Source organism: Dendrobates tinctorius, unplaced genomic scaffold (genome assembly GCF_039654945.1).
Source record: "Dendrobates tinctorius isolate UK_male_01 unplaced genomic scaffold, ASM3965494v1 ptg000156l, whole genome shotgun sequence".
Lineage (NCBI taxonomy): Eukaryota > Metazoa > Chordata > Amphibia > Anura > Dendrobatidae > Dendrobates > Dendrobates tinctorius.
This window is the reverse complement of record NW_027361823.1, coordinates 1,055,690-1,083,431: the sequence shown is the minus strand read 5'-3', so window position 1 is coordinate 1,083,431 and position 27,742 is coordinate 1,055,690. Positions and strand designations below refer to the sequence as shown.

General features: G+C 42.7%; 1 protein-coding gene across 6 annotated transcripts in view; it reads right to left on the bottom strand.

Moving 5' to 3' along the window:
* The window catches only part of LOC141051266 (solute carrier family 22 member 15-like), a 353,709-nt gene that overhangs the window by 229,064 nt on the left and 96,903 nt on the right, over positions 1-27,742 (bottom strand). For all 6 annotated transcript variants that reach the window (XR_012220613.1, XM_073548125.1, XM_073548124.1 and 3 more), the window contains 2 exons: positions 23,440-23,569; positions 3,615-3,836 (listed from right to left, as the gene is read on the bottom strand). Coding sequence is in view for 5 of the 6 variants with exons in the window: in XM_073548125.1 (XP_073404226.1) it covers positions 3,615-3,836; positions 23,440-23,569 (352 nt within the window). In the remaining variant the exon portion in view is untranslated. The remainder of the gene's footprint in view (positions 1-3,614; positions 3,837-23,439; positions 23,570-27,742) is intronic.

The window sequence follows — 27,742 nt, the reverse complement described above, 5'->3', positions numbered from 1 at the left end:
GATTTCAGACGCACATAATGCGCCATACTCAAGACAAAGTACAACACACGTTGAATTGATGTCAGTTACTGTATAAAATGCTGCCAAACAGGCAACCCAACACGTTATTAAATTCCTGCGTTGTCTCTCGTCTTAGTCCCGAGTGGCGGATGTAAGTGGCAGGATCTAGAGCTTGTCATAGTAATAATATCACAAAGGCTTTTTATCGCACTTAATCACTCGGATGTATGTATTATTTCATTTTGCATTGGTCTCGGAGTCTGGGGAAAGTTTTCTCATTTACCACCATAAAGCAGACTACCTTATTACTAAGCCTGTACGACAATGCTCAGCACTGACAAATTTATTAAAATGCATCCAGATTGCCTTTGTTATTTTAAACACACTCCTCCAGCGCTCCCATTACATCCAGAGCAAGAATTGCTCACAAGTTATTATGATTAAAGGATTACAATCTCCAGGCTAAATGCAAAGATGTAAAATGCATCTTAAGTAGAAAGACAACTCTTCAGAGATCAATCTTGTCGCCCTAAATTATACGACTTGGCGATTCACAAGACATTGCACATACCCGGTGCACTTTTCTTTTGCTGTGTAATTGGCATCATAATGAGCACTTTGATGAAGAGCCGTTAGAAAGAAACTGTTGGTGACAGCTCTGATGGAAGCCCCCATTCTGCAGCACTCTGTCATTGTCCTCGCTGACCTAATACGCCAACATGCCGATCTGCCACGTCTGATCTTCGTATGGAAACTCCAGCCCAGCTTATTGTGAATGCTCACCATCCCATGGTATAGAATCTTTAAAAGCCAGATTTCGCAAAACGCAGTAAATTTGTTGCCTTCTCTGGAAATCTCCTCTTTGATAGCAAAGCCTTTTTTCCAACGTAAGTATTCTCTTTTATTATTTACTTGGCAGTTGAAGTTGTAGGCAACAGGGACTTAGAAATGAGCCTGCTAAGAAGTCCATTGTTGTTAAAAGAGATTCTCTGCTCATCGGCACTCTCCCGTACGGCATCGGCATTCTGCCCGTGCTGTGTCTATATGCAGCGGCATGTCATTATTTTCACCTTTGTTTGTGCTCACAGAGAGCCAGATGAGACAGCACATCATAAAACTGGAAGGAAAGGGGAGAGGGTGTGCTGACAACTGCATGGAGGAAATGGGAGTCAAAGGACACGGTAGTCAAAGGACATTGTAGGCTTCAGTTGAGACTAAAAGCATAAAAAAATGATTAAAAGTATCCTAGAAAATAGAGTAGTGAACATTCTAAGAATTTAGCCCTTACGTGTTTCGTCCCGCAATGATATGAAACGTATAGCATGTGTATTATGATGGGTGTAGGATGAGTTCTCCATTATAATTCTAAAGATACCTTATAAAAGGTTTGCATTTAATCTCAGCTGAACTGGCAGTGGCAAGGGTTCATACACCAGACTGTTCACCTACGTTGCTCAAGTTCTGCTGTGTGATGGTCTAGAGAGACAGCAAGCTGAATAATATATTTTTATGTTTCAAGGTTAACGGCTTCTTCCCAAGATATCCCCTACTCATAGGATAAAAAACAACTTGCTGCTCGTCAGGGGGTCCAACCGTTGGGACTCTCATTGATCAATCAAAGGGAGGATTTCTCTTGCATTCCTATAAACAATAAAGTGGTCCACACAAGTCACGACAAGGCTCTGCAACGACTTTTGGGTTTTCATTGGCTATAAGCTATAATCATCAACAATAACAGAAATAAACACATGAAATACATCACTCTGTGTGTAATGACTCTATATAATATGAGTTTCACTTTTTGTATTGAAGAGCTGAAATAAATTAACTTTTTGATGATATTCTAATTTTGTGAGAATTACCTGTAGGTGGCACATCACAGTACTACAGAATGGCAGGGGCAGCACGGTCGCTCAGTGGTTAGCACTGTTGCTGGGGTTCTCAGTTCAAATCCCACCAAGGACAACGTCTGCAAGTAGTTTGTATCGTCTCCCCGTGTTGTGTGGGTTTCTTTCGGTTTCTTCCCAGGCATATTGATAGGGAATTTAGATTGTGAGCCCCAATGGGGACAGCGATGACAATATCTGTGAAACACTGGGGAAGATGATGGCGCCAAGTAATCATAATAAGTAACGACATCGAAAAGCTATATAGTAGTAAGTCATGTGAATCCCCCACATTTGGTACACATAGTATATAAAAGTGGCCATCCCTTATAAAATGGGTTATATAATCAGTAATCCGCAGTGCTTCAAATCGTGACCTCAGTCTATAAGGGCCTCCTGTAACAGGCCGAAGCAGCGCATTAAACCCTTGTGTCAATTATTTCTTTGTGTAGATCTACATCGACGAGATTGCTCCTTCATATAAAAGTGTATTCCCTTAAACGGCCATTTAATTTGCGTCTTCTTGTACACAGATCGGATACTTGGCATCCCAATCACATCAAACCCCCTGAAATGCTCATCCTGATATAGTGATACAACCTAGCCGGTCATTGTGTCCTCGTGAATAGAATAGCTGAGAGTTTGTGACTCGGTTATAGACTATTATATCTTCCCTGCGTTGCAATCATTTACGGTTTATGTTCCCGCTCTTAACACCATCTCATTGCGAACGGCTCCGGAGGCTTCAGGTATCAGTTAAACAATATGACATAATTCACAGCTTTAATCTAAGCTTAGGATATAAAAGAGAGGAAAGGGAGTATCTAGCACGCTCATTACATAGTGTCAACAACCAGCGATAAGAGCCATTAATAAAATGCCCTACTTAATGCAGGAGGGGAAAAAAAACAAGTGCAAAGATAATAGCTTTCATGAAATTAAATACCTGGCTTTCATGTTATTGACCCTTACGTACCATCCTTGCCCTCCAGGCATGCGTCGGCAATGACCGCTACATCTTCCGCTGAGCTTACGGGGTTAAAAATCCAATTAAGCTACCCCATTATGCCAAATTATCCAGTATTGTCACAGTAATAATTAACCGCAATGAACGCAAGACGTAAAACAGTCTCGATACATCACTGACGCTTCAGCCATAACTCATGGAGAAGCGATCCAATACCAATAGCATATTTTACGAGGCCCAAATGAGAAATATCGGCATCTGCTTTTTTTTATTTTATACTGAATTTTCTCAAATTAAGAAATTAACTTTTTTTTTGGCTTCAAATTAAAACAAGAAAAAAAAAAAAAACAATTACATTGATAGCGTGTACCGGTAAATGGCTTTAGTGAAGTAAGATGATCTGCATCATTGAAGACGTACGCCTCAGCCTCCTGTAATAGTAAATCAGTTCATTTTTTGCGTGCCAGAACAATTAAACGCTTTTAGAGAGGGAAGAAAAAAAAAAACTAATTTGTGAACAAAGTCAGGAGGCAGAAAATTCACAAAAATTGCCGAGCTAGAGAAGCGGGCAGGACTCGGTGCAGGCGCACACTGATCCTTTTGTTTGACGTGAAGCTTTTATGCCCATTAGACATGCCGGCTAAGAAGTTAACCTAGTGTAAATCCTGCAAGATGAGACAAAAACTTATTGAAATTCATTAAACAGAACAAAGGCTTCATCTGCTAATGCAGTCTAAAGCACAAAATAAAGTTCAACCTACCAGATATACATCAAGATGACTGTCCTCCAGAGAAGAATGCCGTGTCTCACCAAATCAAAGACGCTGTGCGCCGGGTCACCAGATCCTGAAATTGCGTTACATTGTTTTAATTTCACTGAAGGAATTTCCTTGCCGTTAGCACAAGCTATACGGTGTAATACGCCCTCTGCTTCCACCGTGTGACCGCGCGAGTACAGCCATCTTGGGGATTCGGGGAGCAAACTAAGAGCAGAAAAAGAAAAACAAAACAAATGTATCACTTGCCATCATAAAAGTATACAACACAAGGTACAACAAAGCAGGTATAGGATACGGCAAGCAGAGCACAGAATTAAAGGGGTTGTCCACTAATCGGACAACTTCTTAGCAATCACCATGTTCCATTCCCGCCTTATAAAATAACAGCAATACTCACCTCCAGGGCTGTATCAAAGGTGTCGGCACTGGAGTGCTTCTCTGGTGGACAGTCATCTTGATGTATACCTGGTAGGTTGAACTACGCGCCGAGGGCCCTGCAGCCAATAAACCAGTTCACTTTCCCCTCCTTTGGATAAATCAGACATCAAGTACAAGTGAGAGCAGCCACAGAAATGACTTCCTCCGGATGTGTGTCGTCCGAACGAAAGGAGAGTGAAGCAGCTGCTGATTGGCTGCAAGGCACTTGGAGAGCCAGTGCCGACACTGCTGAAATGGCGCCCAACCTGACACGAATGGTGCCCGAGCAGGGAGGTGAGTGTAACTATTATTTTATTAGTTGGGGACTTGGTGATTGAAACAGGGCAGCCAAGTAGTGGACAACTCTGCTAAGCAAAAACAAACTAAACACTTACAAAGACCACTGTAGTGAACCAAATTAAGAGGATCCACTGAAGACATGAAAGGTATCAATATCAGGTGTTATTCTTAAGTGTCCAATACTAGGACAACCTCTTCTCATTCCCCACACTTGGTCCCGATAAAATAAAGCTCATACTCACCTACCATGGCGGCGCCATTCCTGCGATGTCGGCACTCATTCTCCTGGGGCTCTCGTGCGGTTTTTATGACAAGTGAACCCGGCGCCCAGTCACCACTGGCATTAGTGTCCCCGCCTTTTGTCAAATTGAACATGGAGAGAGTCAGACTTCCTCTTCATGTTCAATATGTCCAAAAGTGGGGACAGTGACGCCAGCTCTGATTGTGTCACGTGACCCCGGCACCCAATCGCCCGACACCGCAGGAACAGTGCCGGCACGAGAGGAGAGTATAGGCTTTTTTGTTCTATCGGTTCAAACGTGGGGAATGAGAAGGGGTTATCCAAATAGGATTCCCTCCTAGCACTAGCCTCTTTAGCTTGATTGATAGCTCACTGTTTATGAGCTTTTGTGTCTCCTTGGCAAAAGACTTCAAACAAGCCCAGCATAATCTGATCCCATACTCACAATCATTCCATCTGTTCCCTATCTATTACTAACAAACATTAGGACTTTTACCAAAACGTAGGGAACGCAAATGGCACCATGACTACACGATGATGCTTCACATGGATTGCTTGTAGTCTGATGCCAAGGAGATGCAAATATCTGCACAGAAGTCTGATGATGGAGCCATAAGAAGGGTTGTTCTTGGGAGACAAACTGGATTTTTTGTATTGGTACATGTAGAACAGCGATAAATCATGGGAAAAACCAGAACAGTGACAAATACCTACCCAAATCCTTAACATTATAGCAATTTCAAATTTATCAAAAGTATTTTTATCTTTTCTATATCACAATAAAAATACTATTTTTAAAATAATATTTTTTCTGTCCCCCTATTCTGATAGCCATAGAATAGCTTTGTTTTTTTTCCTTCAATGCAGCTTTAGAAAGGTTTGTTTTTCATATAAGGCGAGACAGAGTCTTTACTTGTTACTTTTTGGAGTGTATATGAAATTGATTTTTTTTTTTTGTTTAAAATTTTGGAAAGCAAAAAGAGTACAAAAATGAGCGATTCTGACATTTGCTTTTTATTTTAATGTTTATCTGAATTTGGGTTACATTTGGAGATATTACTTCCTGCTAATAAATTTGTGGGCATGTTAGCAGTGCCAGCAATATACAGATTTGTATTTACCAGTTTCATACATGAGATGAATATTTCATGGTTGGGGTAGAATGTGATCATTTGATCTCTTCTATAAACCCCTGTAGCATTTAAGTGTTGATGTGTTAGAGGTTAGATGTTAGTCTGTTCTATATCGACATGTATCTGATCAAAGCCTACCTGTAATTTCAGACAACTTTTCAGAATAAGCTGAGGAATAACACCATTTCTGGCCGTGATATAGGGCATGTATCCTGCACCTTTCAGCATGTTCCCTTCCATTTTCAGTGGTCTTTGAGGTAATCGTTGGAAACTAATCGCTACGATGACACGAGGGATTCCTGCTCTCCCATCTCTTTATAACTCTTTCGCAAAAGTAGCTACAGCATGGAGGACATTAGAGACGCTTAAAGGAGCGTAACTATGAATCCAACGCTGGGGTAAGATAATGCGCCAGCAGTAAAGCATCACCAGGATCTTTTTGTGTCTTTTACTATTCAGCCTCCTCAGTTTCCCTCTCCCTTCTCCATAGGCAGCTGTAATCTGACACTTCAGTGAGGCGTTTTGGAGATGGAGCTCTTAAAAGGGAATCCAACCTGTCATCAGGCTTTCATTATGTAATCTGAAAGCAGTATTAGGTAGGAAAAGAGGCCCTGATTCAAGTGATGTGACACTTACTAGGCTGTGTTTTGCGGTTTCCTTACAATCACTGTTTTATCAAGAGGAGTTTATTACTACAGGACCAAGTGTCTCCTTCCTCCTAGTCCAATCACACCCCCAGCTGTGATTAGCAGCTTTCTGTCAATATATAGTGTACATAAAAGGCTGCTAATCAGAGGTGTGGGCGGGGTTCTACAGGGCTCAACATTCTGAGCTTTGCTAGATCTGCAGCAAAGAAAACTGTGATTCTGTCATTACTGCTGCAGTAAACTGACAAATCGCTGGAATCAGGATCTCCGTCCCTATATCATGCTGCTGTCAGATTACATAGCAAAAACCTGCTAACACAATGCCTTTAAGGGGACAATGAAGCATAGATCTGTGATTAGATATATTGTAACAATTCTTATATTTTCTTGCAAAGTTTGTTGCAACAACAGTGATCATTTAAGCCATGTCTTAGACAATGCCTAATAGGCGCATGTCCATAGAAGAACTGGGGCCTTTATAAACTCTCTGGCAGCTATGGCAAAGTGCCATCTAGAAGAGCTGCAAATGTAAACTAAATAAAACTCAATTTCCTGTCCATCTTGTTCCAACACTGCCTGGGGCTGGTGCCAGTGTAACAGGCCAGAATATACCCCGTCCCAGACTATTCCCGGGGTTAAAGTGGCTTAGGCCAGAGTATACCCCGGGTATATACTAGCCTAGGCTAAACTATACCCCTCCAAGCCCGAATATTGGTGTGCTTTTCCTGCTCACCCACCCAAATCACATAATAGTTGTCCCGTGTATTGGGACCTTTAGGACAGGGACACACGGCGACTTTGTATGCGATTGTTGCATGCAACTTTTTATCCCTGGCAATAGACTACCCAGTCCTTGCTACAATATAAATGTTTAAAGGCAAACACTGATAACATTAAAATGATCATGCTTATTTTCAAGATAAAGTGCATGTTCTGTTGACTGAAGATTGAAGCTTGCAGGATAGGTCAACCAATCCATGGAGTCACCGACTTTTGTGTGGATGACAATGTCACAATTAAACAGATTCGGTGTGGCCATGATCTCTGCATCAGTTTCCCAGACTCCATTTCGAGAGATGCCAGAGGTGTCACATATTCATTCACATTTTGATTCAAGTAGTCCTGTAGTTTTTTTGTCAAGGCAGTTTTCATGTGGTGTGTGACGTAATCTCCGAGAAGGGAATGATTGTCCTCTGTTCCTGTCAGGACGCAGCCGATGGCACGGAAGTAGCAGTTCCCATCACCTTTGCTTTTATATGTACACCGTGGTTGTCCATGGTCTCTTTTGGCTCCATAGTACACAACCCTACCAAACATAAGGCAGAGAGTGGTGGTAAGATACTACCTTCCTGAACGTGGTAGTGGGTTGAAAGTCTTTGCTTGTGTTTCTGTGCGGCAGAGTCAGTGGGATGATCATTAGGGGACTGGGGTGGTACAGAAGTTTCATCAGCTTAAGGTTTGATAGGTGTTGCTCAGTATCTTGCCAGTCTTATTATTCTTAAGTTTTACTTGCCTCTTGGTCAAGTAGGCCCTCTCAGTGTGGTCCCATCTTTGAACTTACGCGATTAATACGGCGTTGATTCTTCATATAAACGATGGTGCCCGCAGTGATTCCTTTGTTGCTGTTGTGTCGGCGATCAAATGCACATTTCTGGCATTTCCGAGCAGACTGGATGTGGATACTGATGGTTGAGTGGAGCTTTTTACGAATGATTGCTAGTGTACTCAGCACATCAGGATTAGCATCATCTGGAAGGGACATGAGGTCCACGGTGGTCATTTTCTGAGGGATCGAGGTTGATAGGAAGCTTGGCCTTCTGTCCAAACATGACTTGAATGAAGTGCACTTGGTTGAGGCATGCACTGATGTGTGATAGTGTATTGCCAAGTTTTTAACACTAAGGTTCGGATACGGCTTTAAAGAAGGCTACTATTTGCGATATAATGCAATTTTATTTGAAAGTACAAAATTAAAGGCATTGTATGATGAAATAGTATGATTGTGTACACTTTTGTATATTTTAACATACAAAGGTTAAGTACCTACAAAGATTAAAATACATACGGTATATTGATTAAGAACATATACTCACATCATGTATCACCAAGAGGCTTTTAAACATCATCCGTCTGGAAATTCAGAGAAGCAGCACCAAGACAGAGAACCCCTGGAAGATTCACAACACTGCACGGGCGTCCCCAATTATGCAGGTATCACAACACTGTACATGTGTACAGGTATCCAGTTTTGCTTCTGTCTAAGTCATGTTTCTCTGGTCTTAAATAGTAATTTACACTTATGTGTAGCTAGCTTCACCAAACCCTTCCAGTGGCCAGCCTTCAAGGTCGGATGAAACAGATAACATGGCATCATCAGACAATGGGTCACAAACCCTTAGACTATAAAAGCTACAAGGCTTAGATACAGTTAGGTCCATATATAGTTGGACAGAGACAACATTTTTCTAATTTTGGTTCTAGACATTACCACAATGAATTTTAAACAAAACAATCCAGATGCAGTTGAAGGTCAGACTTTCAGCTTTCATTTGAGGGTATCCACATTAAAATTGGATGAAAGGTTTAGGAGTTTCAGCTCCTTAACATGTGCCACCCTGTTTTTAAAAGGGACCAAAAGTAATTGGACAGATTAAATAACTGTAAATAAAATGTTCATTTCTAGTACTTGGTTGAAAACCTTTTGTTGCCAATGACTAAACATAGAACTGGTTGTGAAGCGAAATGGTTTCAGGTAATAAACAATAGTTCTCAAGATTGTGTGCACTATATGCATTGTCTCTGTCTGTAACTGTTTGACCAGAAATGCAGCTCTGTCATGGTCTGAATGCATTTTGTAGATTTCAATATGGACTCAAAATAGCCATTTGTATATTTGCACTACAGATAGGTATACAAAACACCAGAGATGAACTGGTCCCAGTTATTTCCTGGTCATTGACAAGCTTACAAAGATTGAGTGTTCGATTGTCACGTTCCCGCAGGCCATTTGTTTGTGGGTGGTAGGCAGATGAAATACAGCGATCTGTTTGAAAATGTTCCATCAGGTTGCCAATGATCGAGTTGACAAACTCTCTTTCCTGGTCGCTAATCAGAGTCCATACAGCCTAAGCGGCAAGTAACTGTGTACGAAAAATTTGCTACTGACTTGGCACTCTGGTCTGGAACAGCTGTTGCTTCTGTCCACTTGGAGAAATGATGAGTGGCACCAACTATAAATTTTGCTGCCGTTTGAGGTTTCCTGAAGAGGACCGATCATATCAGTACCGGCCAAGCTCCGTACTTTTCCAGTCACTGGTATACTGTTGAGTGGTGGAGCCTCCTTGCTGGTTTGGGGATGTATGACAAAACATTTTTGACAGGCTTTGACATGTTTGAGAATGTCGTTCTTCATTCCTTTCCAGTAATAACGGTCAGAGATTTTGTGTAACGTTTTAGCTCTGCCAAAATGTCCACCAGAAATTGGATTGTCATGACAGGCCTTTAGGATATTTGGCAGTCGACTTTTAGAGAGAACCTCCTTTTCTCCATGGTAAAGAATCCCTCCATCTGCTCGATATGGCTTAGTTGTTTGTCTAAACTGGGACTTGGCACTTACACGTTTCTCTGGAGGTAAATCACAGATCCACTAGGGGTACGTTCGTTCTGTTGCAGTGTAGAATATCAATAGCTGGTTATACAGTTGGTCTTCCATGGTTGTTAAAATTGGAAAACTTATTTTGGTGTTGGGGGGGTGTTGCAAACTCACTTTATATATCTTATCAGGATAGAAGAGGGACTCACACTGGAGAAATGAGTGCATATCATAGAGATCAGAGAGAAACATACATAGCAAGTTACAATAAAACATAACTAACTATGCACTTATGGAACTGCGCCATCTATTGTCAGTGTAATGCAACTCCTCCAACATATACTGTAAGTGTAGCTCTACTTTCTGCCTTTGTAGTCATTCTGTAGAACAACTACAAAAAAACACATCAATATTCGGGCATGGAGGAGTATAGTTTAGTCTAGGCTAGAATATACCAGGAATATACTTTGGTCTAGGCCAGAAAATACCCGGGGTATATTCTGGCCTAGGCCATTTTAACTTGGAGGGGTATAGTTTAGCCTAGGTTAGAATATACCCGGGGTATCCTTTGGCCTAAGCCAGAATATACCCTGGGTATAATCTGGCCTAGGCCACTTTAACCCAGGGCATATTCTGGCCCAGGCTATTTTACAACCTCGGGGGGTATATTCTGACCTGGAGGGTATAACGTGGCCTAGGCCATACTCTGGCCTAGGCCACTTTAACCACGGGCATAGTCTGGGACGGGGTATATTCTGGCCTGTTACACCTGGACGTTCTGTTAGTTTTAAAAAGTTAACTAGGATTTGAAAACCGCTTTTCAAGTCAAGTAATATAGGTTAAAGGCTTGCTGGAGGAGGTGCGATTGTAGAGTTCACTTGAGTTTAATTGTTCTAGTGGGTGATGAAAGCAGTGTAGGGGAAAAGATCATATGAAAAAGGGGTTAAATGATGTAGTGATGAACAAATAAGACTAGTATGGACTTAAAAGGGAAACAGTCATGTATGATAATGCCATTAACCTACAGTTATATGGTTAATCTGTAGGTTAATAGTGTTACATAGAGTCATGGCAAAAGAGGTTGGAATCCTTGAAATTGTTCCAGAAAATTAAGTATTTCTCCCAGAAAATTATTGCAATGACACATTTTATGATACACACGTTTATTTCCCTTGTGTGTATTGGAACAATACAGGAAAAAAAAAACGGAGGAAAAAATGGCAAATTGGACATAACTTCCCACAAAACACCAAAAATGGGCTGGACAAAATTGTTGCCATCTTTCCAAAATTGTGGATAAACAACTTTGTTTCAAGCATGTGATGCTTGTTCAGACTCACCTGTGGCTAGTAACAGGTGTGGATTCCAGTTGCTGAGGTCATGAAGCGTTTGACCCATCGATGGCACACCAAATCTTGATCGTAAAATGAGCTAAGAGCTGACACCTGTACCTTCAGTGTACTAGGTGTGAGTCCTAGATCATAGCCCTTTTGAAGAAACTCTTAAGACTTGTGCGATATTAAGATGGAAGGGATCTGGAGTGACTGGGAAACACCAAGATGAAAATTTTTTCCAAACCTTCCCGTAAATGGCATTAGTCACGGGTTTCCTACTTCTCTGTAGAGTATGAATCACTTTCTCGGAAAGGCCTTTAGCCTTCAGAATTCTGGCTTCAGTAGCCAGGCCGCAAGGTTCAATTTTTGCGGGTCTGGGTGAAGCAGAGGACCTTGGTGAAGGTGGTTGACCTTCTGGGGCAGAAGTATTGGGCCTTCCTGAGTCATGTTCCGTAGAGCTCTGTACCAGGGTCTCCCTGGCCACATGGGAGCCACCAGTATTGTAGTGACCTGCTCCGAACGTATCTTCTGTAGTGTTCTTGCTATCATGGGAATGGGTGGGAAGATGCAAGCCAGACCGAACTGCCAAGGATGGGAGAGGGCGTCCACTCCCCATGCTCCGATGGTGGGACTGAAGGAAAAAAAATGTTTCCACCTTCGCGTTTTGACTACTGGCAAAAAGGTCCACATCGGGATTTCTCCACCTTGACACCAGAGACAAAAATACGGTTTGGTCCAGGCACAAGTCCTTCCTGCTGAGGAAGTCTGCCTGTGCATTGTCCGATTCCCTCCCATGTACTGCAGATATGGACAACAGATGTTTTTCTGCCCAGGAAAAAACTCTTGCAGCCATTAATTTTAGATTGAAGTAAATCGTGCCTCCTTGGTGTCTGATGTAGTCCACTGTAGTTACGTTGTCTGAGCAGACACGTACGTGATGATTTCGGAAAAGGGTTGATGGTGCCTTCAACACCACCACATTTGAGGAGCTGGCTCTGACGTCTGGGGTCCATACCTCCTGGAAGTGTGATCTCTCCACTATAGCACCCCAGCCTGACTGGCGTCTGTGGTGAGGATTTTTAGGGGAAGCTGATCCCAGCTAGAGGTTCTGGTAGTCCAGTCACCATAGAAGAGAAGCCTTCACATGACCAGGAAGGGGGGGTTCTCTTGGTCAGTGAGTTCTGACACTTCTTTGACCACCGGAGTACATGGGACTGAAGAATCCGAGTATGGGCCTCAGCCCAGGAGAAAGCTTGGATGCATGCTGTAAGTGAACCCAGGATGGACATTGAGTCCCTCAGGGTTGGTGCTCTGATCCCTGAACCTGGAGATCCTAGGAACAACAAGGTCGAGCTGTCGTTCCCTGGGTAAAAAGGACGTTCTCTTTTCTGAGTCCAGACGTATCCCCAAGAACTTCTTCCTTGGTGAAGGTCTGATTTCTCCAAGTTTGAGATCCAACCCAGGGACTGTAAAATTTCCAGGGACCTCTCTACGTCTTGGTTCAGGCGAGCCATGGATGGAGCCACTATTAGAAGGTCGTCTAGGTATGGGACAATGCAAATCCCCTGCTGACGAATGAAGATCATTGCCTCTGCCATTATCTTGGTAAACACTCGAGGGACTGATGACACCCCGATCGGCAGGACATTGAATTGGTAGTGGTTGACCTGGTGACCCTGGGAAACCGCAAACCTGAGGAATTTCCTGTGGTCTGGATGAATCGGGACAGGACAGTAGGCGTCCCTCAGGTCTATTGTGGCCATAACCCAATTCTGCTCTATGAGAGGGATTGCTGATTTGATGGACTCAATTTTGAATCGTCTGTACGATTTTGAATACTGCAGTGCGAAGGCGCCGGACCTGATGACGGTGCCGGCAGCTCATATTCGAAAAAAAGAAAAAAGGGGTGACAGATTCCCTTTAAAAGGCAAACTGTATTGAGCAGCAGGGTTGAACTGTTCATACATACAGAAAATACAAAAAAATTGCCAAAACAATTATTCTGGGTGATATTCTTTATGTGGAGAGCAACTGAACAATCCATTTATTCAAACAATCAAAATCATAGCACTGATAGGAAAAGCAGCCATGTTGGAAAGGTTTTCTCTGCAGATGGTTGTAATCATCGAATCATGTCATGTAAATGAAACATTGCTGATCATTTTCATGCTATCGATTGAAGAGTAGCCAAAATAGCTCTTACCACAGCAAACAATCTGTTTCTGCATGTCTGAGTGTTTAAAAGCAATGAATAAAATGAGAAAAAGAGAGAAATCTACACTACAATGCTATTTTAGATTTCTAGCTATAAAGGAGAACATCGTACCAATTTTTTGTCATTTAACATTCTATGCAAAACAGCATACATTTTTTCCATGAAGGTTTATCCTAAACCTATAAATGACCTTAAAAATGTATGATTTCTAACACTAAACAATGAAATGCTTCTAAAATGCTATTACTATATACAGTGGGGCAAAAAAGTATTTAGTCAGTCAGCAATAGTGCAAGTTCCACCACTTAAAAAGATGAGAGGCGTCTGTAATTTACATCATAGGTAGACCTCAACTATGGGAGACAAACTGAGAAAAAAAAATCCAGAAAATCACATTGTCTGTTTTTTTTTCATTTTATTTGCATATTATGGTGGAAAATAAGTATTTGGTCAGAAACAAAATTTCATCTCAATACTTTGTGATATATCCTTTGTTGGCAATGACAGAGGTCAAACGTTTTCTGTAAGTCTTCACAAGGTTGCCACACACTGTTGTTGGTATGTTGGCCCATTCCTCCATGCAGATCTCCTCTAGAGCAGTGATGTTTTTGGCTTTTCGCTTGGCAACATGGACTTTCAACTCCCTCCAAAGGTTTTCTATAGGGTTGAGATCTGGAGACTGGCTAGGCCACTCCAGGACCTTGAAATGCTTCTTACGAAGCCACTCCTTCGTTGCCCTGGCGGTGTGCTTTGGATCATTGTCATGTTGAAAGACCCAGCCACGTTTCATCTTCAATGCCCTTGCTGATGGAAGGAGGTTTGCACTCAAAATCTCACGATACATGGCCCCATTCATTCTTTCATGTACCCGGATCAGTCGTCCTGGCCCCTTTGCAGAGAAACAGCCCCAAAGCATGATGTTTCCACCACCATGCTTTACAGTAGGTATGGTGTTTGATGGATGCAACTCAGTATTGTTTTTCCTCCAAACACGACAAGTTGTGTTTCTACCAAACAGTTCCAGTTTGGTTTCATCAGACCATAGGACATTCTCCCAAAACTCCTCTGGATCATCCAAATGCTCTTTAGCAAACTTCAGACGGGCCCAGACATGTACAGGCTTAAGCAGTGGGACACGTCTGGCACTGCAGGATCTGAGTCCATGGTGGCGTAGTGTGTTACTTATGGTAGGCCTTGTTACATTGGTCCCAGCTCTCTGCAGTTCATTCACTAGGTCCCCCTGCGTGGTTCTGGGATTTTTGCTCACCGTTCTTGTGATCATTCTGACCCCACGGGGTGGGATTTTGCGTGGAGCACCAGATCGAGGGAGATTATCAGTGGTCTTGTATGTCTTCCATTTTCTAATTATTGCTCCCACAGTTGATTTCTTCACTCCAAGCTGGTTGGCTATTGCAGATTCAGTCTTCCCAGCCTGGTGCAGGGCTACAATTTTGTTTCTGGTGTCCTTTGACAGCTCTTTGGTCTTCACCATAGTGGAGTTTGGAGTCAGACTGTTTGAGGGTGTGCACAGGTGTCTTTTTATACTGATAACAAGTTTAAACAGGTGCCATTACTACAGGTAATGAGTCGAGGAAAGAGGAGACTCTTAAAGAAGTAGTTACAGGTCTGTGAGAGCCAGAAATCTTGATTGCTTGTTTCTGACCAAATACTTATTTTCCACCATAATATGCAAATAAAATGAAAAAAAAAACAGACAATGTGATTTTCTGGATTTTTTTTTCTCAGTTTGTCTCCCATAGTTGAGGTCTACCTATGATGTAAATTACAGACGCCTCATCTTTTTAAGTGGTGGAACTTGCACTATTGCTGACTGACTAAATACTTTTTTGCCCCACTGTACATGTGGTCTAAAGAGGAACATTTCTCCTTGTTCAGAGTGCCAAGTCAGCATTAGGAGACTCTCACCTAGTCAGATCAGATCTCTAACTTTGCAATGATGAGGGGTAAACACCTTGAAACATGGGTCTGCAAATGGAGTGTCTGGTTTTGATTCTTATCCTAAGTTATGTGGCAAGGCTCTTTAAAGAGAACCTGTGAGCACAATTTTGTAATGTAAAGTAAAGATGTAGCTGTAATGACATTGTAATACTAATAACATGTATACCTTTGGAGAAGAAATTAGATTTGTTGTTCTTCATAAAACACCATTTGACGTTTTCTGCAATTCAAATTTCAGTGCACAGGGGCCGGACTGTGCCCGGGGTCTTCTTCTCCCTGTCTGTGATTTCCACTCCCTTTGCTGCCTCTGTTCTGTGAATGGCCTGCCTCACATGTCTGACATCTCAGTAGTGATCTGTCATTCAATGACTGGAGGCAGACGGAAGAGCATGGGAATCACAGACAAAGGAGAAGACACTGGGCACAGTCCGGCCCCTGTGCAATGAAATATAATAAGCAGAAAACTTCAACTGATGATTAAAGAAAAACAATGTGGATTTCTTCATCAACAGTATAAATGTGATCAGTATTACAGAGTCATTACAGCTATGCCGACAGGTTCATTTTAAATGGTTAAAAATTGACTTTTGGGTTTGCTACTTCCAAAAGGTGGCACTAGCGTTCATGTCGTCGTCCTCTCTGAAGAGCTTATTTGCATAGTACATATACTGTGGGAACAATTATTAGACAAGTGAGGATTTTGAGCAAATTATCATTTTTATGCAGATTTACTAACACCAAGCTGTCTAAAGTTGAAGGATTATTGGATGAAGCAGATCAGGTGATGTGGCCTGAAGATACAACACTCTTTATCACAGTGTGAAGAATTATTAGGCAGCTTGTTTTCCTCAGGCAAAATAGGGCAAAAATTTGTTACAAGTCTTACAGAGGGAGCAGCACTCTTGAAATTGGAAAGAAATTGGGGCGTGATCACAGAACCATCAAAAATTGTGTTGCAAATAGGGTCACAAAGAGTCTGGAGATAAAAAGATGCACATTAACTGCCAAAGATTTGAGAAGAATCAAACATGAAGTGACCAGAAAGCCATTATCCTCCATTGCTGCTATATTACAGAAATGAAACCTCCCTGGAGCCCAGAAGTACAAGGTGTTTAGAGCTCAGAGACATGGCTGAGGTAAGGAAGGCTGAAACCTGACCACCACTGAATAAGGCACAGAGGAAGAAATGTCAGAACTGGGCCAAGATGTCACATCTTGGTTGTCGGGTGACCCGGGACCAGGGGCTCCTTCCCTGTCCCTAACACCAGGGGGCGCTCTGTCTCGCCCTATTCCCAGAGTTACTTCTGAATGTGAAGATGCCAGGGCCACGTATCTTGCCTTATCTCCTGTACTCGCCCTCCGTCTGTACCTTTTCCCCACCCAAGGAAGAGGGGAGCAGCAGATCACCGCAGTACACTAAGCAGACGAACAAGGCAACACAAACCAGAGCAACAGAAAATACCAGGCATACAAATATTCCCTTACATATAACAGAGGAAAGAACTGGGGAGTGGAGGATGAGGAAAACCAAAGTAGGAGAAGAAATGTGACTTATCACACTTACAAACCCAAGCAACAGTCACTGATAAACCCATCATACACCTTCTCATATAACCAAGCTCTGATGATGTGTGTCAGTCAGGACCCAGATTATATAGGGGAGAGAAGTGGCTAACCATGCTCAGCTGAGAGCCCAAACTCCCAGAGCGCTCAACATGGCTGATTAACCCCTGTACTGCCAAAGAAATTAACACCGTTTAAAATGAAGGTGAAATGCTTCCTTTCAGCGCAGGAATAGGAGCAATCACAATCAAAATTTATGCACTGTAGTGGTGTAAATTACGCCAAAAATGTACTTCAGTCGCAGACTGGAGTAAGATTTCTGGTGGAGGCATACAGCAGTTGTAGGATGCACGCAATTCATTAAAAAGTGTGCACCTCGTACTGAATTAGACATCTGAATCCAGTGTAACCGAATCAGGCCCAATATGTCCTCTGTGGTATGCTCCCTGTAGCCTAACATTAATAAAAATGTCTTGTCACATGGTCACAAATTAGATTTTATCCAGGGAATAAAAAGACAGCATACAGGCGAGACAATATAATAAACCCAAAAATGTGTAGTAGAGGAAAATTCATGTAATGTACAAGGTAGAATATGTCTTGCTGTGTATGCTTGAAGTATTTAAGGTGCTATTGAAATACAAAGTTATGCAGAAATTGGGCTGGAGGGGTGAACTACAGGCACTCCACCTTTGCTGTTTCATAATGCAAATTGTGAAAAAAAAATAAAAAAAGAGCATCACATGGGTGTGTATAAATTTGCAGCACTGAAAAGAGGCAAAAGTTTTGGATTAGATTTACAAATGAAATATTGCACATGTGCTCCATGAATATATACAGTGTCTGTATTTGCAGCATTGTCTGAACATACAAATACTTCTACACACATTTTGCACATTTTCCATTTAAAAGACACAGCACAATAAAGCCGCAGTCCAATTGCCCCAATTAAGCGCGGAGACGGCACAAAACAGCTGTCGCCACATTTAGTTATTTGGCAGATAATAATGTTTTCAATGAACAATTATAGATACAAATGTTTCTTTTTCTACAAGAGTGCCTTTCGAATTCGCTCTTTTTTGGATGGTTATGTTATTATATTGAAATGAGCTATGGAAAGGCAGAGCAATGTGAATGAGATGTGAACTCTGTATCTTCCCAGCATCAAGGTCCAATTCAGCTGCAGCCGCTTAGTCCAGGTACAATGACAAACGCCAAGGCCTACGTTTCGATGTACTGCATGACCACCCAGGGTTCACAGAACGACACCATTCCAATGCAATACAGAAGTAACAAATCATTAGCTGTCGCCACTGACCTCTGTAGATTACCGTATATACTCGTGTATAAGCCGACCCAAGTGTAAGCCGACCCCCCTAATTTTGTCACAAAAAACTGGGAAAACTTATTGACTCGCGTATAAGCCTAGGGTGGAAAATGCAGCAGCTACTGGTAAATTTCAAAAATAAAAATACATACCAATAAAAGTAAAATTAATTGAGACATCAGTAGGTTTAAATGTTTTTGAATATCCATATTGAATCAGGAGCCCCATATAATACCCCATACAGTTCATGATGGGCCCCATATGATGCTCCATACAAAATAAACCCCATATAATGCTCCATAAAGTTCATGATGGCCCCATAAGATGCTCCATACAAAATACACCCCATATAATGCTGCACAAAGGTTAATAATGGCCCCGTAATATGCTCCATAGAATAATATGCCCCATATGCTGCTCCATAAAGGTTATGGCCCCATAAGATGTTCCATAGATTATGCCCCATATGCTGCCCCATAAAATGCTCCATAGATTATGCCCCCATATGCTGCCTCATAAGATGCTCCGTAGATTATGCCCCACATGTTGCTCCATAGATTATGCCCCCATAAACTGCCCCATAAGATGCTCCATAGATTATGACCCCATATGCTGCCCCATAAGATGCTCCATAGATTATGCCCCATATGCTGCCGCTGCTCCAAAAAAAAAAAAAAAAATGACATACTTACCTCTCCGTCGGCGGGGGCCAGGTGCCGGGGCCTTGAGCAGGCAGGGACAGGTGCCGGTGTCACACTGCTGGCTCAGGGCCCCGACACCTGCGATATTCACCTGTTCCTGCTCCATCGCTGTGTGCCGCTCTGTCTCTTCCGGGTCTTCTGTCAGTGACTGTTCAGGCAGAAGGTGTGGCACGCAGTAACTACGTCACTGCGCCCTCTGACCTGAACGTCACTGACAGAGGACGCGGAGGATAGAGTAGCGCGCAGCGATGGACCGGGGACAGGTGAATATTACATATACTTACCCCCTCCTGGCACGGTCTCTGCAGCCCCACTTCTCCCGGCCTTAGGCTCCTTCCTTCAATGGTCACATGGTACCGCTCTTTAAAGTCATGAATATGCGCATATCCATATGACCAGGAGAAGCGGGGGGGGGGGGTGGGGGGTTTACAGAGACCGCCCCAGGAGGGGGTAAGTATGATCTGACAACCCTGCTCCCCCTCCCCTGCCGACCCCCTGGGATATGACTCACATATAAGCAGAGAGGGGGAATTTCAGCCCAAAAAAAATGGACTGGAAATCTTGGCTTATACGCTAGTATATACGGTATGTAGAAAAGTGGTGACTGTATCTATTATTTCTGTACAGACCAAAGAATGCCTCACATTGGAACCACACACAAGATTTATGACCCCCTCTTATCCCTTCACCTTAAGACTGTTCATCCTCCTATGTTAGAATAGGTCTATTAATACTACAGTTACATTATGCAGATATTATGAGACTTTAATAGTATTTTTTGTATTCATGCATTATTGAAATGAACAATATAAAATTTGAAGTGTGATAATTTACTATGTAATATTTAATAGAAAGAAACGAAAAAAGGATCTCCATGTTACATAAAAAAACCAATAAAAAACTCAATGTACTAATATACACAAAATTGTGCAAATTCACATTTGGTGAAACCATTACCCCTTAGTTGATCACTATGTACATGCCCACAGGATGATTTTGTGGCCAAGTCATTCATTTGGACTGGATGCCATTAAAGGTTTTTTTTCTGGTTCTAGAAAACCCGTGTCCAGGTGCAGTTTGTGTTAAAAACTCACCCTACCCAGGTCCAGGTGCTCCTGGTGTCTGTTATCGTCTGCAGCGCTAATATTGCTGCAGCCAATAAATGAGCTCAGAGATTCTGCCCGAGAACAAAGCACGAGCCCCTCGGAGTGGCTGAGCTCACTGACTGGATTGGCTGCAGCGCTGTAAATATTGTCAGCACCGTTGACATCACAACAGTCAGCGGATGCAGTGGCAGAGATTCAGCACTGGACCCAATGAGGGTGAATAAGACCCAGGTTGCTTTTTAAAACAAACTGCACCTAGGTACATTGGTTTTTTTGAAAACAGAAACCCACCTGAAAGAAATTTCTATTTTAGGGTGAGACAATCCCTTTAAACGAACCCTACAGCATGCTGTAAAATAATAAAGGAGCACAGTATACTCACCTTACAATCAGCTGACAGGAGGAGACATGGTGCTGGTCATAGTCTCTAATATTAGATCAATACATCCTGCATGATTCTAGTCTGTACACACAACTCTAATCCTCCAATTCTGTATGCGTTTCACATATTTTCCTCCGTTTTGTCGATTATTGGCTATATGTTTATCTTTGTTACCTAGGGCTCATGTAGACATCTGTGGATTCTGGTCTTATATTGGGCAGCTATGCACAGACTGGCCGTGGGTCTCCCGACCCGAGCATGACAGTCTCACAGAAATATTTGAAACGGCCACCCTCAACTCAGGAGAAACACGGCCAGTCCGTCAATTAATGGGTTGTGCTTGGACCGATTGGCATGGACATTTTAATGAGACCTTAAAAACAAATGCTTAGCAGCTGGTGCTCCTGCTCCATGCAGCCGGCGCTCCTGCTCCATTTTGTCTGTCTCACAGCTTGCAGTCAGAGGAGTTAAGACAATCCTGCTTTACAGCATCAGGCGCTCAGTGTCTACATCCACTTTGTGCAGAAAGGACTGTGCAATCACATATGTGCTTAGGCTGGTTTCATATTAGCATATCTGTGCGCAGCGTATGATCCGCATAGATATGCATGCGTCACATATATTTAACATTGTGTACGCAGGGACATGCGTTTGCATCAATTCACATGCGGATGCGTACACGAGTCGTTTCACGGTGTGCGGCGGTGTCCAGCGAATGCAACATGTTGCATTTTTGAGGCGTCAATTATGCGTAGTCATGCACATGCGGATGAGTGCGACAAAACAACGCATTACTGTCTATGGGAACACATTGGTATGCAAGGACATGCGTACGCATGCGCTTGATACGCATGCGTACTTCAGAATGAGCAGGTCCAGGAAGTGTTAAATTAAACACTATTTTTATTTTTGTTAATATTCTTTTTCCACAATCCCTGTCTCCCTGCATTTTCTTTTTCTCTTTATTTAAACGTGTGTATTGTTGAGTGAAGTATTTACGGGTGTTACAGTCAAAATGTTTAGTATTAAAGTTACAGTCAATGTGTTAGTATTAAAGTCGGCAAACATTACAGGTATATTTTACTTATTAGCGGCTTAAACCATTTAGTCTTGCCATGCCACACGTCCAATATCCGAAACAAAGTAAGCAGCAAATTTATCCCTCATTTGGGCAACTTCCACTGTAGTCCTCAGAGGGTGATCTTTGTAATCCTGCAATGTGGTATTAACAGGTTCCTCAAGTTCTAAATTGGGTCGCTCTTTTGCCAGGATGTAATTGTGCAGAACAACACACGCTTTCACAGCCTCATCAGTTGTCTCAATTTTTAGATTGATAGCTGTACCCAAAATGCGCCATTTAGATACCAGCAATCCAAAGGCACTTCACAGTTCTTCGTGCCCTTGTAAGTCGGTAGTTGTAAATCCCTTTGGTGTGATTCAAGTCCCAACTTGAGTACGGTTTTATGAGGTTGGCACACATTTGAAACGCCTCATGCCCAACCACAACAAATGGCATTGGCGGTCCTTCAGTGTTCGGAAGAGGTCATGGCTGTGGAAAATTGAAATTATTCCCATACAAACATTGGCCCATGTTGGAGTTTTTGAAAGTCTTTGAGTCATTTCCTCATCCAAATGAGCCAACATCAACGGCGACAAATCGACAGTCAGCATCTGCAATCGCCATAAGGACAATAGAAAAGTATTTTTTGTTATTGAAATACTCGGATCCACTTCCAGCAGGTTTCATAATCCGAATGTGCTTGCCGTCCACAGCCCCCAAATAGTTTGGAAAATTACAAATGTCCTGGAATTTTGCAGGATTTTCCAGCCAGAGATCAGTTGTGGGTTGGGGCAGGAATTCTTCATGCAGAACTTCACATAAAGCATGGCAGGTGTCTCCAACAATCCCAGAAAGCGTGGACACTCCAATGCGAAATTGAAAATGTAGAGATGATAATGTCTCTCTGGTAGCCAGGAATCTGCCTGCCGAAACAGAAAATGGGGGAAAAAAGAAAAAAAATCAGTACATGTCTTTTAGAGCAATCATATTAATGAAAGGTGTTTCTTTTTCAAAATTGCATACCTCAAGGTCACCAACAGACGTTCCTCAGCAGAAATTGCTCGACGTAGCTGTGTATACTGCCTGGTGAAGGATCCTCGGACATGTAGCAGCAAGTCATGGAAGCTATGTTCCGACATTCTCATGTACTTGAAAAACTTCTCAGCGTTTTCACGCAGCTCTGTGTACAAGGAGTGGTAGGTTCCACAGCTCTCTCGGACTTCAACGATGGGGTGTTGCCAACAGCGATGACGACGTCTTCTCCATCTTTCTCTTCTTTCTTCTTCACAAGCCACAGCAAAGGCAACAGACAATTTCGATTGCAAATCAAAATTAATAAGGAAGCCCTCCATGCCAAGATCCATCTTGCAGCTGGATACAGCAGCCAAAGACGAGCATTTGGGTGTCTGGTGTCCAGGAAGCTCTACTGGAAAAGCATGGGAAATATCGAACGCATGCGCAGAAACAACGCAAACACATGCAAAAACCTAATGTGAACCTAGCCTTAGTCACTGCCAAAGTAATAAGACCAGCAGGTGTCTACTGAGCATGTGCGGTCTGTCATCCAAGAACTATAGGACTTAAATGTATACCTGGACAACCAGTTAGGCAGAAGCCTGTGACACGTGTGTATCTAGGGAGCAACTTTGGAACTTGATTACATAGGACAACTTCACTTATTTCAGGATTGTAACCTACTGAGCTGTGATTGATATCATGGGAATAACTCTTTAAAAAAAAGCTATACAGGACTCATACACAGGCACAATGGTTATACAGTCAGTGCATGCAACATGAGAAATTTAAGGGATCGTACAATAACAAACTTACAATGAAAGTAGAAAAAATAGAACTCCTGGAGAGTTGGCTACAAATGCAAGTATCCTCCAGTTCCTGATGTAATAGCCCAGCAACGCATAAAGAGCTATACCAACAGCAAAGGCTAGGTTAGTTAAAGAACCTAAAAATGGAGGCAAGAATGAGAGGAAGTCATCACGGAGAAAGTGGAAATTGGTGCAAGCAATAATCATGTGTAGCTACAAAGCCAATATAACAATAAGACCCACAAAGATAGGTAGTAAATGCCCATGGGAAGAGGCGGCTTCACATCAAGCATTGTACAGCGATCCTATACTGTCCCGCTACACTGTAGAGGCCCAACTGAGTCGGCAAGGAGCCGACTGCTTCAGCCAGCAGAATTTTTATCAGAACTTTTTATTGAGGTCCCACTTGGGAACATTAACTTCTAAGACATTAACATAAAACACTGAAATACTTTTCTGCAGTGCGGTATTAAAGTGTATAATGCCATCAGCCTAATGGGGACAAGTATCCTATCAATGGGGTAGCAGAGTGGCAGACCTGGAGAAAATTGTCAGGAGTCTGGCTCTTACCGCAACCCATCAGCAGCTTGTGGAGTCGATAAGGCTACAGAGAGCGTTTCCCCTTTTTCTAGAACAATAGTCATGATTGACTACTGTATATAACGCTGAGGTCCCCAACCTTTCTTACATGCAGCCCTCCCAAGTAGTAATATCCAGCTCTTGCCTTCCTCCACAGAGCAGTGACATCCAGAGCCCCCATTATTGTTATGACCACAGCCAGAGCTTCTGAAGAGACATCCCACCAAGGCAGTATCTTTACATCCAGGGGTTCCCACCTTACTCCCATTCAGTATTCTTGCATCAAGGACTCCCACCACACTGTCACATCCAGCTTCAAGGACCTCCTCTATGTGGCAGCATCATCCCAACTCTAGTTAGGCACGTCATTTAACTCTCCCCTCCCAAGGCCAATATTTTATGCAGGCTACTCATGAGTCACCATCTGGACTCCTGCTCTTCATGGCTCTTTGCTAGACCTGGTGCTAATGCAGCTGGCAGAGACCTATGAGTGACACATCATGGTCCCATGTGCCATATCTGGCTCCTGAGCTACCGACTGGAAACCCCTGATGTTGTGGGTTAAATGACCAAGACTTCAAGGGAAGGTGCCATAAAAATTAATTTTTGCAAAGTATTAAGATTTTAATTTTCTAAAAAGAAATAGCATTTGTTTTTAATGAAGTAAAATATGAAAAATAATTTTAAAAAGTTTGATATTTCCTCTTTTAAAGACTAGGGGGAGCAGTTGCTGAAATTTGCCATGACGCTAGTTGTACATGCTAGTGTACAACTGGCTCACATTACAACTGCAGTAAATGTGGGCGGGGTCTGCTGCATGTGAGGTCACTCCTCTTCTCCTCCCCTTCTGGGCATTTGCAAATGGTAAATGGATGAAGTTTAGGATCACAGTGAGGAGCCATTTTGTTGGGGACTGCAAAGAGATACCGACAAGGACGGCCAGCAGGGGTGATTCCGTTAGCTAGTGCTGCTCGCTGTATTATAAGTTGGGGTTAGATACGTGGAGTGTATCACGTGCTGTAATGTATGTAATGTGGGACCCCACTCAGTCCACTTCTATGGGATTTGTGGTGTCATGTGTGATCCTGCTCAGTCCACTTCCATGGGAACAGTGGTGTAATGTGTGACCTCCTCTCTCTCTATTTCTATGAGAGAAGTAATATAGTGGACAGACCAGGGTCACACATTACACCACTCCTCCCAAAGAAGTGGACAGAGCGGGGTCACACATTACACTACTGCTCCCGTAGAAGTGGACAGAGCGAGGTCACAAATTACACTACTTCTCACATAGAAGTGGACAGAGTGAGGTCACAAATTACACTACTGCTTTCATAGAAGTGGACAGAGCGGGGTCAAATATTTCTAAGGGAGAAGTGGTATAATACGTGACTGCGCACAGTCTACTTCTATGGAAGCAGTGTTGTAATGTGTGACCCCGCTTCCGTCCATTTCGATGGGAGCAATGGTGTAATGTGTGAGCGTGGTCACACATTGCACTACTGCTCCCACAGAAATGTCACTTAAAAATTTATTATGGTGATTGAGTCTTCTTATTCTCAATTCTGTACTGAGTACATTGCCCATGGAAGGTTTAGCTGACATTAAATGTGTTATTTCTGTACATTTATCTCAGGGTAGATGTTAACGTCATATATAGAAAACGTGTGGTATGTGGATGTATATAACCACTTGACTCACAGACAGGGGGGCTTCACTTTACACTGACACCAGGCGGAGGTTGTACGCTGCACAGCTGATATGTAAGTTAACCACGGGCTTCCTCATGGACTTCAATTATGCTATTGACGGAGCCAGACACAAACTACCACTCAGGATCCAAGAAAGATGGGTAACAAACTTTGATATGGACAAATGGACAATCTCTTTGAACTATTTCACCTATTTTATGTTTTGCTGCAATGATTAATTTTGGTGGACAATCCAATAAATCACTACAGTTTTTATAAGAAACATTGTGACATTTTCTTTGGAGTATCACATCAGGTAAAAGGTCCTGAATAAATAAACAAAATAAGCATATTTATCAGTCACGCATTACACCACTGCTCCCATAGAAATTGATGGAGCGGGGTCACGTATTACACCACTGCTGCCATACAAGTAGACGGAGCAGTAGCATAATTAGACAGAACAGATAACTGTCTTGTAATTATACAATTTCACAGGCCCCCAATGTATAATGAAGTTTCACCCTTTAGTGCCATTCAATTGGCACTAAAGGGTATTTAGCCTGGTTCACCATAATAAATGAAAAATTATGTGTGGTCCCTTCTCCCCCATTATTGGTAACCAGCCAAGGTAAAGCAGACAGCTGGGGGCTTTTATTATCAGGCTCGGAAGGCCCAGTAATCATGGACCTTTCTCAGCCCACAAGCACCCCACAATTGGCGCATCACATTAGATGCGCAAATTCTGGCAATTTACCTGACTCTTCCCGATCACCCCGGTAGCAATCGTTGTAATGGTAGTAATGGTAGTAACAGCTGGCATCACGACCTGGGGTTTACATTGGAGAGACATCTATCAGACTGCCCCATTACTAACCCAGTAATAAAAGAAAAGCACGAAAAGGCAGAAAAATAAATTGTATTTAAAAAAAAAAAAACTCTCTCCGACACATTTCCTGGTTCACCAATTTATTTTAGAAAAATAAAAAAAAATAAAAAAACTTATGCAACTCCACTGTAGTCCCACAGTATAATGCCAATCAACTCTCCCTGCCATCGATACTCAACGCACCAAGACCTTCTCTCCCCAACAGCTCATGTCATCGCACGCACTGAGCAGTGTGTGCGATGACAGGGGGAAAGTGAAGCCCACAGCATATGCTGCGCGCTACAACAAAAAGGCCACAATCTCCTCCCACAGCTGTGACCTGAAAAGCCCAGAGAGCATGCTTAGGTCACAGCTAGAGGCAGGAGGAGCAGCCTAAAAACAAGAGATGCAGTCGTACTGCGACTACAGGCTCTTGTGTCCAGGGTATGTGTTGTATAAGGCCAGGGTCAGACGTGCGAGCACGGGTCTCGCACATCAACACCCAGCACTGCCACCGGCACTCGGGACTGGAGCGCTCTGCTGCATAGAAATACATGCAGCTGAACGCTACGATCTGAGTGCCGGCAGCAGTGCCGGGTATTGATGTGGGAGTTTCTTGCAAGTGTGCTCAGACACTTACACACCCCCAAATGCAAATGGCAACCCCCAGTGACTGAAGTAAAAAAATAATTTTGTATCAAAGCACCATTCCAGAGGTTTGTTTGCTTTTCAGCGCTGGAGTGGTGCTTTAAATATAAGCCACCTACCCCCATCCGGCATCTTAACAGATTTTTTAGTACCGCTCCGATCCCCCAGCGCTATCTTGTGACAGTAGCTTCTGACTGGCTGGAAGTCAGAAGCTACGTCACACGCTCTCGATACAAGTCTAAGAGAGCCAGAACAAGGCCAGAACAAGGCTCTCCTACACTTGTATTGAAAAGTGACCTCCGTGCCGCCCCACGAAACACTGGAGCTGTGGGTAGGTAACTTTTCACCGGAGACCAATGGTAGTGACGCTGGAAACGGATGAAAGTAGCGGCAGGTGAGTATCAGATAGGAGGCAGGAGAATAACATTGAAAACAACACTCCAGCGGTGCAATTAAAAAAACAAACAAAAAAAACAATGGAGTGGTGCTTTAAAATAATTATTGATATATAACTCAATTATTAA